Raw genomic sequence first — 14,637 nt, 5'->3', positions numbered from 1 at the left:
CTTTGCATAGGCCCCTTGGGCAGAAGGAACATTAGGACCTCCAGAAAACACCAGAGCACAGGTGGACTATGGCAAGGAAAAGAAAAGCCAACTCCTTCCCATGACACCCGTATGTTCAAACACTACATACAATAGCTAGGTTTTACTTGCATCCCTCCTCTCATGAGACAGTGCCCTTGCCCTTGAACTCATTTCTAATCTCAGTATGGGTGGGTAGTCCCCATTGAGTCTCCTTTTTGTCTAAACCCTTCAGTGCGGTCATAATGCCTCAGTGCTGGACTACAAAGCAATTCCTTCTAACCTCCCTTCTATTAGAACAGCAATCTTTGAGCAAGCATATCAGAAACATGCTAAATAAAAATTTGTAGCAGAATCGGTTTTCCCTGCAGAGTGCAGCAGTTAATAAACATCTAGAAAAGACTAGGCAACTCAACTTCAAAGAGGGAAACAAACCATTCTACCTGCTTGTCTACCACAGGTTACTCGCCCTTAACTACAGCTATTGCACTGGGGCAGTAACTCCTAAATTGTGGTGGAGGAACAAACATCCCTCTACCCTCAAGGTTCTGGTTGGTATAATCAAATAGACGAGATTAGCAAGAGAAAAAAAACAATTTAACCTATTTGTATGGGAACCCCACACACGAGGAGACTCCATATGCACTAGAGGTTCAGAGATAAAGGGAACATGGGTATATAAAACATTCTGAGCGAGGGGTTAGGTAAAGTGCCTTGAGGCTTCAAAGGGTAATTGCAGGATAAGAGCAGACTTCACCTTTTTCCTAAAAAAATAAATATTCAAATGCAAAAAAAAAGTCCTGACTTACAGAGAGTTCAAGAGATGTTATCTCTGATAATCTCTTAACAGGCAAGGCCCCTAATTCAAGTTCTGGGGAATTTAGGTAGGGGGAGAGCATTCTCTTGAGCCTGTGGCAGAATAATCTGCATTTCACATATGTACATTTTAGGGTGACTCATTCTGACCTCCCATAAAATCCTACCACCTCTGGGACCCATCACCATTACCACAGGCTTATGATCAAATTACCTGAATTAGAAAATGGAGCTCAAATAAGGGTGTGGCTTGGCTTGATGGGGAAAAATGGTTTTATCAATTGGAGTCAGAGCAGTGAAAATAAAGACCCCTGTCCTCAGGATAGAACTTTTGTCTACTCCAATGGTTTTCTGAGTCCCCTAGTTACAACTATCTTTTTCGTACTTCAACCAGAGGAGCTCTTATAGCCTGAGATTCATTCCACATAAGATTTTCATTTTCTATCTGCTTTATCTGTCAAGACATCAGGTTAAATTTCAGACCACTTAAGTGTCTTTGTTAACTTCAAATGGTAGTGACAAAAATGCTAAAAAATTAGTAAATCAAACAGGACAGCTCCCCACCAAGTTTTATCAAGATTATAAAAACTTGCAAAGTATAAAAACATCCCATCTCTGTGAGAAACAGCAACCTGAATCTGATGTCACAAAAGGAACAATTGATTTTTGAATGGCAGTTTTCACAACTTATAAACTGGTAAATGATTGAATGCTACAGAGTAATTGATCTAAATTGTGAGGCTTTCTCAAAGGAGTTCATCTCACATAGTAGGTAGAAAACTGCAAAGTGTTCCTAGCAAGATAAACTGGCATCCTCCAAACGTCTGAAGTACTACCCAAACTGCTTTGGTCATTCAGTGGGGCATAGCGCCATCTTGTGGCCACACTCAAGCCACCTGTTAATAGGGTACAATTCCAGCATGTTAGAGTAAAAAGAACACTACATTCTGCCAATTTATAGTTTTATTGACTCTTTTTTCATGTTTAAAACAAAAACAGCACAGGACAACAGCATCTTATTCCAAAGTCTCAACTCAGTTGATTGCCTCAGAGAGGCCATGAGAACTAAGTCACCTTATGCCTCTGAATAACTACTTTAAAGGTTCAAGTTACATATCAAGTTCAAGTTTCTGCCCACCCCAGGACACACAGCCAGTAATCAAACCCATGTTTCCAGCTCCAGGGACTCCAGCTCTCCACCTGTCTTATTTCTCAGTAGCTCTTCCTATCTGTTAAGACTGAATCTTCCTGCTGGCTATCTGTCCTTCAGGGTGGGTCAAGGATGAACCAGAGAGAGAAGTGCAGTCTGGTTCCACCTTCACTGGCTAACAGTTGGCCAGCCAGGAAATCATTTCCATAGCCTTTTGTCTCCACCATTTATCTTCCTCTCCCTTCTTTAAACTTGTTGCTATCACTTTTATGTAACAGTGGATTCAGTGTTCATTAAATGGACTGAAAGGTGGTTTGAGCCTGACATACTTTCCTGAGCTAAAAAATAAAACAAAGTACCTCTGTGGCCTTTCTGCCAAAAGATCAAGTAAAAAAGGGAAAAGCACTAATGAGAAGGGTAGTCCCGGAGAAGCAGTGCAATCCCCTCCTTGCCCCCATGGAGGTTTCTCTAGCACTAGTTCTTGAGGGTAGAGGTCATACTGTGGGGTCAAGGAGGTATAATGAAGGGAAACTCATTTATTTCCCCCTTTTAAACTTCCTCACTGCCCCAGTCTTTGCCTTCTTCTTAGCAGATCCCTTGGGTTCTGGCTCCTTGCGCTTAGCTGATGACAGAGAGCCAGTCACTTTGAAGAAATCTTCCAGGCGGCCCTGGGTGCTGCCTTGGCGACTTTTGTTCAGCCGCTTGACCCCACTGCGGATTCGCTCCTCAGAGAACTGCTTTTCACCACACATAAATTTGACGAGCTCTTCCTCATTTGGCTCACTCCACTTCAGCTCCACAGATTCTGGGTCCAGCACCTCAGGGTCTAAGAAGAGTTGCTGGGCCTCCTTGTGGAGCCAATTTTCCGGCACGGGGTACTTGTTGGGATCAAGTCGACGTACAATCTCCTCGATGCTCTTATGCTTCTGGATGAGGTCAACAGCTCTCTTGGGCCCAATGCCCCGAATGCTTTCACAGTAGTCACTGCCCAGCAAGATGCACAAGTCCACAAACTGCTCCTGGTTCAGGCCCAGCTCCTGTAGAATCCGGCTCAGGTGAAATTCCTGGATGGGCAGCTTCTTGGCCTCGCTGGCAGTCAAGTGTCGCATGAGCACAGGGCTGCCGAAGGTCAGACAATCCATGTCCTCTGTGGCCGCAGCGTAAACTTTGCCAGCCTTCACCAGGGCTGCACAGCTGGCCTCTGCCTCACTGGGTGCATCGAGGTATGGGATGCCCATGAGGCTCAGTAGATGCTTGCACTCATCATTGTGTTGCTTGGTGACCTTCACCAGTCGCTTAGTAAACTTCTCCACATCCTCCTCAGCCCCAGCATCTTGCGCCTGCTGCAGCTGCTTCTCCGCCTCAGCCCGCCGCTCGCTGCGTTTGGCCAGCTCACCTGACTTGAGCTGTGGTGGCTTGCCATCAAAAACATACACGGGCTTGATGCCATTCTCTATCATGCGGATGGTGCGGTAGAACATGCCCATCAGGTGGCTGGTGGTCTCACCCTCCTCATTCTGTAGCACATCGCCCCCCTGGCGAACAGCAATGAGGAACTGATAAATGCTCATGGAGGCATCAATAGCCACCTTGCGGCCGAAGTAGCTCTTGATATCATTCTCCCGGATGGCACTGGGGGCCACATCAGCAATCAGTTTGGCCAGGCCTTGAATACCCATCTCAATACAGAGGAGGAACAGCTGAAAAAGAAAGGCGAGTAAGGCAAGGAGGAACTTAAAGAATACAAAATAAAAAGGTATCATTGGTACTATCTCATCAACTTCATGCCTTCAGCTAAACAAATTTAGCACAACAAAATGGACACTAAGTCAGCACTGCAGAAGATGAAAAGATGAACACAAGGTTTCCACTGTTAAGAAACTTACAGTCCAGCAAGGAACTCCACTCAATCAATACTAAGGCTTCCTAACTGAAATGGGTGCTAAGAGGAATAAGATGCTGTTCATGCCCTTAGGGACTTTAAGGCAGCAACAGGACTAGCATGCAATAAGGGCTACAACAGATGTCTGCATTAAGGATCATGCAAATCCAGAGTGTGTCTGGCCCAAGTTGAGGAATCCAGGGATCATAAAGGCAGAACTGAGCCCTGAAGGACAGGCAAATATTGGTTAGACAAAGGTGAGATGAGAAGGATACCAAAGCAACCATAATGCCCGACTGAATGTGTAAAGTGGTACAACAAACATACAAGTATATATCTTGCCAATATGTGAAAACTACATTCATTCCTCCCCAACTCACTCCTCCGCCTCCCTCCCCTTAGCAGCTGTGATGGTTAGTTTTCTGTGTCAACTTGGCTAGACTACAATATCCAATTATTTAACCAAATGCTAGTCCAGCTGTTGCTCTGATGGTATTTTACAGATGTGGCTAACATCTATAATCAGTTGACTTTAAGTAAGAGATTGCTCTCCATAATGGGGGTGGGCCTCATCCAAGTCATCTGAACAACCTCAACAGCAAAAACAGGATTCACAAAGAAGAAATTCTGCCTCAAGACTGCAGCATCAGCCCTGGCCAGTTTGGCTCAGCGGTTAGAGTGTCGGCCTGCGGTCCAGAGAGACCTGGGTTCGGTTCCTGCTAAGGGTGCGTACCTTGGTTGCAGTCTGTCCCTGGCCCTGGATGGTCGTGCAGGTGGCAGCCACTTGATGTGTCCCTTCATATCGATGTTTCTCTATCTCTTCCTCTCTCTCCCTCCCACTCTATCTGAACAAAAAAATGGGAAAATGTCCACAGGTGAGGATAAAAAAAAAAGACTGCAGCATCAACTCCTGCCTGAGTTTCCTGCCTGCCAACCTGACCTACAATTTAAAAACTTGCCAACCCCTACAATCACCTGAGCCAATTCCTTAAAATACATCTCTTTATTTAAAAAAAAGTGTTTTTTTTTCTTTTTTGATGTTTAGAGAGAAAGGGAGAGGGAGACAGAAACATCAATGAGAGAGCACTGACTGGTCGCCTCCTGCATGCCCCCCACTGGGGATCGGGCCCACAACCTGAGCATGTGCCCAGACTAGGAATCGAACTGGTGACCTCTGGTGCATGGGTCGACGCTCAATCTCTGAGCCACACCAGCCCGGCAACCTATGCACCAAGAGGTCACTGGTTCGATTCCCAACCAGGGCACATGCCCAGGTTGTGGGCCTGCAGGAGGCGGCCAGTCCATGTTCTCTCTCATTGATGTTTCTATCTCTCTCTCCCTTCCTCTCTGAAAATCAATAAAGAATAAAAACAGACATTAAAAAAAATTTAAGAAGGGATTTTTCTGTGTGTCATTCACTTATTTCTTTTTCTCAACTGCATTTTTGGTTTTTTTTGTTGCTGTTAATCCTCACCGGAGGATATTTTTTCTATCGATCTTATTTTTTAGGAAGTGAAAAGGAGTGGGAAGGGGGAGAGAGGGACCTTGATGTGAGAGACACATTGATTGGTTGCCTCCTGCACACCCCAACCAGGCCAGGGATTGCCACCCAGGTACGTGCCCTTGGCTGGGAATGGTCACCCCCGTGCTCCCGTGCACGGGCCAACGCTCTAGCACTGAGCTTGCTGGCCAGGGCTGTGCGTCCCCCACTCGAAGTCATCATGCACCCACGGGCGGTCGGGGTCTCGCAGGGCAGGAAACACTGCACTAGGCCCCTGACTGTTCTCATTATTCCCTCACAGCGTCCTTCCTAAATAAAGCAGTTACCCTGCCCCGGTCCTCCTAGGTCCAAACGCTCGGCGCGGCCTCAAGGTGCTCCGGGCTCGGGCGCCCTCCCACCTGCAGCGGGTCGCCGCGGCCCCCAAGGCCCGCCTTCTCCACTTCGGCCGCGCTGGGCCCGCCCCTCCCGCCCCTCCCGCAGGTCCATCTCGTTTCCGTTCCCACGGAGGCCGTTCGAGTGCGGTCCTTCTCCGCGGCAGGACGGCAGGACGGCCGGACGCCACGCCTGTCTGCGAGGGTCCCGCCCGGGCTCTGCGAGCGGCGGGGAAAGATGCCGCGGCGCGCGGGCGCTCCGTGGACGCTCGCTCCAGCCCCACGCGCGGCTCCGGCGCCGGCCACGGCGCGGCCTAAACTGCTCCTCACCCAGGGTCCTGGTCACAGTACACAGCGACCCGTGGCGCGGAGCGCCGTCTCCTTCCCACGGACGAATCAAGAGCTCGCGGTGACGCGCCCCGCCCTGCTCCCACGTCCCACGGCGGGAAAGAGCGGGACCGCACTCGCGCCCCGCCGCGCGCGGCAGCCGCCCGGCAGCACCCAGCGCAAAGCAGGCCCCGCCGCCCGGAGCCCTTCCCCAGGCCTCACCTGGTCTTCGGGGCGCGAGGGCTGGCAGCTGGCGCTCGGTGCGGCGCCGCCTGGGGCAGTGCTCCGTCCCGCTCCCGCCTCAGCTCGCCGCGGGTCGTCTGCGCTCAGCGCCTTCCAAAGCCCGCGCTCCCGTCACGTGACCCGCTGCCGCGCACAGCCTCCTGGGAAGTGCAGTGCAGGCCGGCCCGCTCGGCCCGCTCCTCTCGCAGCAGACGGCCCCCGCCGGGCGAACGGACTCCTTCAGGGCCCTCCCCTCCCCCGCCGCGTGCGCTCACTGTCCGCAAGCTCCTCGCAGGCCCCCAGCTCCCGCTACACTCGAAACAACGGGACTACAAGTCCCAGAATGCCACTTGCGCCGCTGCCACTTCCTCTTCCGGCTGAGCGGCGCGCCGGCTCCTGCCGACGTGTTTTTCCGGTGGCGGAGCGGCAGATCCTCCTGTGCCCGGCAGAATGGTGAGGGGGCTGAGGGGCGTTTGGAACAGACCTGTGAGGACCCCTCGGGGCCCGTCCCACACCCCTTCCTCTCGCGGAGGCCTTGGACGCCCGTGATCCAGAGAGCGGGAGGCTCCCGTATCCTCGGGCTTGGGTTGAGGGGCGGGGAAGCGAAGCCCTTCCGTGGACTCCTCAGGCTGAAGTTTTGATCTCGCCAGGGTTAAGGGTGGGGGGACGTGAGGTGCATTTGTAATATCTTGGCGCTTCTGTCGCTCTCGTGACCATGCTGCACTATCTCGACATCTGTTCCCCTGCCGAACTCGTACTCAGACCTCACGGCCCTAGGCAAATGTCACCTTCCTGGTGGGGCGTTTCCAACTCTTTCAGGCAGCTGGCCTGCCCTGGGAGCTGCCACCACCTCCGTGCAGACCTCTTGCCACGTGTCCTGGGCTTCACTGTTGTCTGCCACGCCTCCTGTGACCGCTGTCTGACGGGCCTCCAGCCCTGAAGCGGTGTCTATTCATCTTTGTATCCCCAGTGCCACACAGAGGGCCTGCAGTCGGAGGCGCAGTAAATGCAGCGATTGTCTTTATCATGGGGGGGGGGGGCATACATGTTTACCGAATTGAATTCCAGTGTCTCTTAGAACAATGGGGTCAGTGCAACTTCTCTGGGGTTGTTATGTTCAAGATTTTAGAAGCTTTGGCTGGTGGGTGACAATGGAAGTTAACATTAGTGCAGAACTGTATGTTTACAGTCCTGTTTCACAGGCATTACCTCATAACCTTCCCTAAACTTCGGGAAGGAAACAAATACCTATTGAGCAACCACTGTATGCCCGGCAGTAGCCAGGAGCTTTGACATTCGTCATCTTTCTTAAGTCATACGTCAACCCTGGGAGATGTTATGATTCCTTGACCGAGACTCATGTTATTCAGTAGAGCCAGAATTTTAACCGATATCTTTTGCCTGTAGAGCCTGAGATTCTGTAATAGTGTAGTGAGAAAAATACAGAATTAGACGTTGAGATCTGGGTACCAGTCTGGTGTCCACAGGCATGGGTCCATAAAACTCCTAAAATTATAGGCAGACTTTTTTAAATTACGGATTTTAGAGAGAGAGAGAGGGAAATATCAGTTGTTGTTCCACTTATTTATCCATTCATTGGTTGATTCTTGTGTGTGCCCTGACCAGAGATTGAACCCGCAACCTTGGCATATCAGGACGATACTCTAACCCAGGGGCGGGGAATGTCCGGCCTGCGGGCCATATCAGGCCTTCGAAATCAGTACCAGCTACCTCACATGCCTCACCAAATTAGCCCGACCAAATACAGCAGGCTAATTTTTAACTTGATAATTTTGTATAGCCCACGAATGATGTTATAAATATCCGAATGGCCCTTGGCAGGAAAGGTTCCTCACCCCTGCCTTACCAGTTGAGCAGCCCGGTCAAGGCCAGACTTTTTATGGGTGGTTTTTCTCAGGCAGAGAGTCCATACCTTTCATCAATTTTTTTCATAGGAGCCAGCAGCCTCAGGAAATGTTTGATTTATAGCTGATTAGTCGCCTTCTGTGTCCTAGCCTCTAACCCTCAGCTGCCCTTCTTGTTTCATGTTGAAAAGATGAAGAGCCCCTCTAGTTTCAGATGTAATTGTTGTCATTCCCAAACTGAATCACTTGGTGTTGGTTCTGAAGGATTTCCGTATTTCCCAGGCGGAAGAAGGCCTTAAACAGTCAGAGCAGCACGAGGCTCCTTGATGACCCCGTCATCCCTCCGGGTTGCAGTCGTGGTATTCTTTCATGGCTCTGATCTCATGCCTTTCCCCAGGAGCTCGAGGCCATGAGCAGATACACCAGCCCAGTGAACCCAGCCGTCTTCCCCCATCTGACCGTGGTGCTGTTGGCCATTGGCATGTTCTTCACCGCCTGGTTCTTCGTGTATCCTTCCACTGAGCAGTGATTGGGAAGCTGTGGGAGTCAGTGATGTGGGAAATTGAGGCAGAAACCATGCTGGGTGCATGCACCCTGCCAATTTTGTCCTGGTTGGGGGTGGAAGAAGGTAAGGAGGTTGAGGGAAGGCTGTTGATGCTCAAGGTCAAGTTGTGGCCTTATCTTTCTAATTTATGTGAGCTCAGTTTGCTCTTCAGATTTCTAGGACAGTAAATAGAGGGCCTGGCCGGACTGGAGGCTGAGGCTAGATCTGAAGTTGGAAAAGTGGTATAAGGAGGGGTGTCGTCTGTTGTCAGGAGATCTTAGGACTAGTCTAGCTCCACTTCTGACTAGCTGTGTGACCTGGGCTAAGTGATCTAACCCCTCTGGGCCTCATTTTTTCCTGGGTAGTAGAGGGTTAGTATGGAGCAGTAGAGTCTAAGTCATCTCCTGGGCCTCTGCCTGGCTGCACCAAGCCAGACAAACCTCCCAGAAGTTGCAGTGGGCACGCTTCCTGCTCTGTGCAGTCCCTTTGCTTCTCCTTAACCATCTTGCCAGTTATGAGGTCACCTCCACCAAGTACACTCGGGACATCTACAAAGAGCTCCTCATCTCCTTGGTGGCCTCACTCTTCATGGGCTTTGGCGTCCTCTTCCTGCTGCTCTGGGTTGGCATCTACGTATGAGCTCCCAAGGGTAAGAGTTGTTACAGGGTGGGACACTGGAGAAACTTCCCACACCCACATCAGTGGGGTCCTCAGACCTGCACGACCCCTTGATTGATAGAGATAGACTCAGCAGAATGGATAGGGACACCAGACACATGTGCCTCTTTCCCTGTTCCTAACGGGGATTTGAGCCAAGTGTGACCTCCTTTGTCAGTTCTAAAGTGTGTACACTGCCCAGGGCCTCAATCTGGCTTTGAGATGTACTACACAGGGCTGTGGGCACAGGCTTCTTGTGTTTCGCATTTGCATTCTTACATATCCTACACCAGTAACTTGGAGAGGCTGCTGGGGAGTGGGCCAGATGGGGGTCAGGGTCTGAGACTTAAAACTTGCTGCAAGGAGTATTGTTTTGATTAGTCTGAATGTTTGGGCCATTGAAACAAAACTTGACTAAGTGATAAAAGTAAAACAAACAACCTTGCTACAGATAATCCACCAAATAGGTCATGAGAATTGGCTCTGATGGCTCAGCTTCAGGGTGAGCCCTCAGCCCTGGCCACTGGAGCATAGGGGCTCAGGAAGAAAAGTTGGTGGAAAGGAGGGTCTTTGGTCTGATTTGATATCCCTCTCCTCTTTCAGGTTCCAACCAGGCAGCCTCACCGAATCCCTGCTTTTGTAAATTAATTTTTTTACTATTGCTGGAATGGTCCTGCTGCTGCTCACAATAAAGGCAGATGTGTGACCATCTTGTCTGGTGCTCATTCTGCGGCGTGGGAGTGGGTGCTGGTGCTGAGACCTACCTGACTTCCCCAGTCCCAACCCTTCCCATTTCTCTCCTGCCTTTCAGACGGTTCCTGCTGCTGGGATGCCTGCTCTCTATCTACGAGGGGCCAAGGGGCTGTGGGAGGCGTGTCTCGTCCTTGTCATTGAAGGCTTACCTGTGGACAGGAAGGGGCAGGCCTACCCTCTTCTGTTTCTAGAGCAAACTTCGCTAGAATCCACACCAATCAAGTCTGCCTGGAGCCAGTCCTCTGCTCCAAATGTAGCCACTCTTCTCTGAGCTGGGAACCCTGAAAAGGCTCAGCTTGTCCCCTAAAAAGGCTTTTCCCTGGGATGGCTGCTTTTAACCCAGATAGGGCAGTGGTAGGCCCCTGGGGTGTGGCTAGGGATGGGGGCTGCTGAGTCCTGTTCCCAAGCCTAGCATGAAACAGAAGGATAGTGGGCTGTAAAGTTTCCATCTGGCCGAGGGACCCCAGATATTCCTGTAGGTCCTAGCCCCACAGATGACTCCATCTCCCACCAGAACAATCTCAAGAAGAGACAGGGAGTAAACTCAGATACAAAGCCGTATTTATACATTTATTTATATGTGTGTATTTACTTCAGAATAAAAGAACAGTTCAGGGGACAGGAAGCAGACAGGCCCACGGCTGCATCCCTCTGCCCACTCCAGAGTCAGAGTTGGTACACGATAAATATGAGTCAGAGCTGGGGGACGGGAACTGGGAGTTAGCGGGAGAGGGCGCTCTATGCACACGCAGGCTTTTACAGGAGGTACAACAGGGGCGGGGATCATGTGCATGGAGAGGCCCTATGTACAGCTTGAAGCTTGGGGGAGATTAGCCCAGTGGCTACAGGAACAAATGCCAAAGGGGAGAGAGAAAGGGAGAGACAGCTGCTGGACCCCAGGTAGGGCATGGCCGAGGCACCCACTTGCCAGCACCAGCCGGGCAGCTGCCAGCTTCCAGCAGGTGGTCCATTCACTCTCCCTGAGGCCCGTTCACCTACTGGGCTTAAGGCAACTTTGGTCCAAGGTTGACCCTGCTCTAGCAGCTTGGAGCCCCTGCTTGGCCCCAACCCCTGCACTGGGGATCCCCCACCCCAGGCATGGAAACAGCCAGCTGCTAACCAGATTGGGGCTATTTTGTGTCCAGATGGGCTCCAGGGGGCAGTGGAGGGTCAACTTTCCAGTTAAGAACTGAGGGGTTACAGTCCAAGAACATACACCCCACTACAGAAGCCCCAGAACCTACTACAGGGAGCAGGGCTCAGCAGTTTTAGGGAGGTTCCCCCCATGGGAGGAGAGAACAGAGTAGTCCTAAGTAAGGCCAGGCCCCCTGCATGGTTGAGAGCCATGTACTTCCTATGTCAAAATAAGGGAGTAGAGTCACACTAGGAAGGGGGCTGAGTGGCCAGGTATCCCTGCTAGCCCCGCCCCCCTAGTGTCTCCCCATCCTGAGGATAAGTGCTTTGAGATCCACAGAAGGGGGCCCAGAGTTCCTATGCTTTTTCAAGATTCAGCCCCCTACAGAAAGGCCTCCCATTCAGAGCTGAGAATGAGAGGTAAGAGAGGGACAGACCATCTCAGAGCAAGGACGTATGAGAAGTCCTGTCCCCATGTCTGAACCCATGTTGGACATGGCTAAACTCCTATGAGCAGGATGTGGCACTAAGACAGGTTAATGTTGGCACTTGAGATAGGACTTCTGCCCTAACCTAAGCCCACCTCTCCACTCCTGGGAGGAGTGGGCAGAGATGGGGCCTTCTGCCAGGCATGGGTCCCTCCAGCTTGGCTGCCCGAGCTCAGCACGCGAGCCCTTGGTTTGGGGAGGAAGACCACCAGCAGACAAGAATGGAGGGAGAGGCCAGAGTCTTGGTGGTCAGGAGTGGGATGGGTGTCAAGGCTCCGTAGAACAGATCAGAACAAGTGCCATCCCAGGGCTCTGGCCCACTCTGGGCATTCTGTCGCCATCCTTCCACTCCTGTCCTGGTTTAAGTGCATTTTAGTAATTCATTAATAACAGCAAAAGCTATCTGCGACCAGCTATCAGCCAAGATGGCCTGCTGCCTTGCAAGGATTCCTGCCCCTCTGCTCAGAGAAGGATGGGTCACGATACCACTGTGGCTCTGGCAGCTCCAGGAGCCCAGACCGTGGGGCTGCACCACCTGGAGGGTCACGGGGAACTTCCCTTCCAGGATACTCCAGGTTGAAGGCTCTGAGGCTTACCTGGCCCACTGGCCCACTGGTTCAGCCAGGCATTAAGTGTACATGAGGCACGCAGGCAGGCTCCAACCCATCCAGGCTGGCTTCTGCTGCCCTGGGAGCTCTTGGAGCCAAGCTCTCAGGGAGAAGAGACCTCCGAGCCCCACTAAGGCTTCGAAGTGCAAGTCCAGTGTAACAGTCAAACCCCAAAAGTCTACCACCTCACCACCCCTTGGGGAGCCACTTCGAGGGTGAGGGTTGTCTGCCCTCCACTGATGCATGGTTCCAACCAAGTCTCGGGGCTCCATCCAAGCCCCCGTTGATCTCAAAGGCAGGCAGGTCCTCACTGAGGGCCAAAGGGTAGCTCCCAGTCTGTGGGGAGGCAGGAAGGCGGGCTCTGGACAGAGTCCCAGGCTTCCTCTGGCCTCCAGGGCACCTGAAGCCAGCCCTCCAACCACCGTATCTGGACCGATGTGAACTGTCCTGGCCCAGGAGGTCTCGGCTTCCCTCCAGGTGTGGGAGGAGCGGCCAGCAGGAACAGCAGCTCCTGTGTGAGGACTTCCAGTTCCACCAGGCGGGCAGGGCCAGGCCCAGCTCAGTCTGAGAGAGTGCCGGTGAATGGTGTGAGCTGGCGGGCGCAGGCTCCAGTGTAACTGCATCCAGTGTGGAAGGGGCGCCCGGAGACCCCGGGCCCTGGTGTGGGGCTGCTCAGGGAGGGCAGCTCAGTCACACAGGCGGTAGAAGCGAAAGTAGTAGTCCGCGGCTGGCCGGACCAGGGCCTCCGCGCTGCAGTTGGCCTGACCCTGGGTGGAAGGGCAGAGGGACAGGGAGGTGGCTTGGGGGTTGCAAGGCAGAAGGTACCCTTGCTGCTGACACTGCCCCGAGTCCGGCCCGAGTTCTGCGCACATGCACAAGCACACACTCACATACGCACACACGTCCCTTCCCCAGAACAATACAGATGCAGATGCCAGGACCTCCGGGGACAGATGGGGGCCTGTGCTCACCGGCAATGCCACCTGGAAGTGGTAAGTGAATTCACGGAAGGACAGGATGGATACTGGCCACTGGTGGGAAGTGCCCTGGAGAAAGAGTGGAGAGGGGTCAGGACAGCCCCCTACCCTTAGCCTAACCAGCAGCCTCTCGCACGGCATCACAGCCCTGGGCACTGCGGCAAGTTTCAGGAAGGGGGAAAGCATCTGTGAAGAGAGATGAGGGGGAGCAGGTTCTGCTGCGGGCGCAGTGGGAGCCACCCTCAATGCAGCTGTGCCACCTACCTGCAAGTCCACAGCTGCCTCTCCTGGCCCCGGCCTCTCCCCCCGTGTTTCCCTTCCCTCCTACCCACGGCTCAGGGCACATCGAAGTATTTCATGAACCCACCTTCACTACAACCCAGTGCGGTGGTGCTGCGTATAGGTGGGAAACTGAGTGACTTGCTTAAAACCGCACGGGGACATGTGGCAGAGCTGGACTTCAAAGCCAGGGCTGCCATGCTCTCCCTGGCAGGGCGGGGTGAAGCCTGGCACTGGTGGCTTGCCCATCTCCTACCCGAAGCCGAGCTCACGGCTACCGAGCGCCTGGCCAGCTCTCCTCCACTTCCTGTGCTCCCCCTCCCCTGCCTGCTCTGTGGGGCCCAAGGCCTGGGCCTCTTGGGGCTCTCACCCACCCTATCCTCTACTCGGGGTACTTTCTGCAGTCTTTTCTCCCTGGCCAGTGCACACTGTCCTGTCTCCCCACAACTGGGCCCAGCGCAGGGCCCGCGACAAAGGTGGTCCCGGTGAGTATTTGTTGACTAAACATGAAGGGTAAGAAGAAATGCCCTTAACTTGTGCTGAGAGTCACAACTTCAGGTCACAGCCACTGAGGACTAGACAGTGACAGAATCCCAGCCCCCTGGTTCCCAGAGCAGGAGGCAGCCCGAGGAGTCTTCCGAAAATTCAGAAGGAGCTGGGCCACTTCCCAGCCTGAGCCTGAGGTCCAGGTTCCCGTCCGCTGGCCTCCCCACTCGGCCCCCACTGCGCTTCCAGCTCCCCCAACACGCCACGCTCTCCCTGCCTCCAGATCTCTGCTCGTGCTGCGCCCTCTCTGGGACACTGTCCCCACTGTCCTTCAGGCCTCATCTTAATTAAACATGACTTTTTCAGTGGTTGTCCTGCCCCTGACACCAGACAAGGTTAGCTCTCCCTACCTCAGGCCAAAGGACTCCCTCCCTGTCCCCACCATTGCACTCAAGTTAGTGCTCGTGGGACCGTTTTCTTCCCTGGGCTTCTGTCAGGGCAGGGACAGGACAGGGCCAGGGCCAGGAAATACTCAGCAGTGAGTGGTGCACACATGCCC

General features: G+C 52.8%; 3 protein-coding genes across 4 annotated transcripts in view; 1 reads left to right on the top strand and 2 right to left on the bottom strand.

The window, feature by feature from the left end:
- Positions 1-1,467: 1,467 nt before the first annotated feature.
- On the bottom strand, positions 1,468-6,342 carry FEN1 (flap structure-specific endonuclease 1). Its single transcript, XM_036258582.1, has 2 exons — positions 6,288-6,342; positions 1,468-3,684 (listed from the first exon to the last, which is right to left on the bottom strand). The coding sequence occupies exon 2, from the start codon at positions 3,661-3,663 to the stop codon at positions 2,521-2,523; it is 1,143 nt and encodes a 380-aa protein (XP_036114475.1). The 5' UTR covers positions 3,664-3,684; positions 6,288-6,342; the 3' UTR covers positions 1,468-2,520.
- A 311-nt stretch (positions 6,343-6,653) lies between these two features.
- On the top strand, positions 6,654-10,061 carry TMEM258 (transmembrane protein 258). Its single transcript, XM_036259169.1, has 4 exons — positions 6,654-6,740; positions 8,550-8,659; positions 9,209-9,345; positions 9,957-10,061. Exons 1-3 carry the CDS (start codon positions 6,738-6,740, stop codon positions 9,333-9,335), a joined length of 240 nt encoding a protein of 79 aa, XP_036115062.1. The 5' UTR covers positions 6,654-6,737; the 3' UTR covers positions 9,336-9,345; positions 9,957-10,061.
- Positions 10,062-12,382: 2,321 nt separating this feature from the next.
- MYRF (myelin regulatory factor) overlaps positions 12,383-14,637 on the bottom strand; it is a 29,144-nt gene continuing 26,889 nt past the window's right edge. For both annotated transcript variants that reach the window (XM_036260090.1, XM_036260089.1), the window contains 2 exons: positions 13,308-13,382; positions 12,383-13,103 (listed from right to left, as the gene is read on the bottom strand). In XM_036260090.1, coding sequence (XP_036115983.1) covers positions 13,023-13,103; positions 13,308-13,382 — 156 coding nt within the window. In that variant the 3' untranslated portion in view covers positions 12,383-13,022. The remainder of the gene's footprint in view (positions 13,104-13,307; positions 13,383-14,637) is intronic.

This window comes from Molossus molossus, unplaced genomic scaffold, assembly GCF_014108415.1.
Source record: "Molossus molossus isolate mMolMol1 unplaced genomic scaffold, mMolMol1.p scaffold_m16_p_13, whole genome shotgun sequence".
Classification (NCBI taxonomy): Eukaryota; Metazoa; Chordata; class Mammalia; order Chiroptera; family Molossidae; genus Molossus; species Molossus molossus.
Note: the sequence above shows the minus strand (reverse complement) of the source record. Positions and strands in the feature narration are given on the sequence as shown.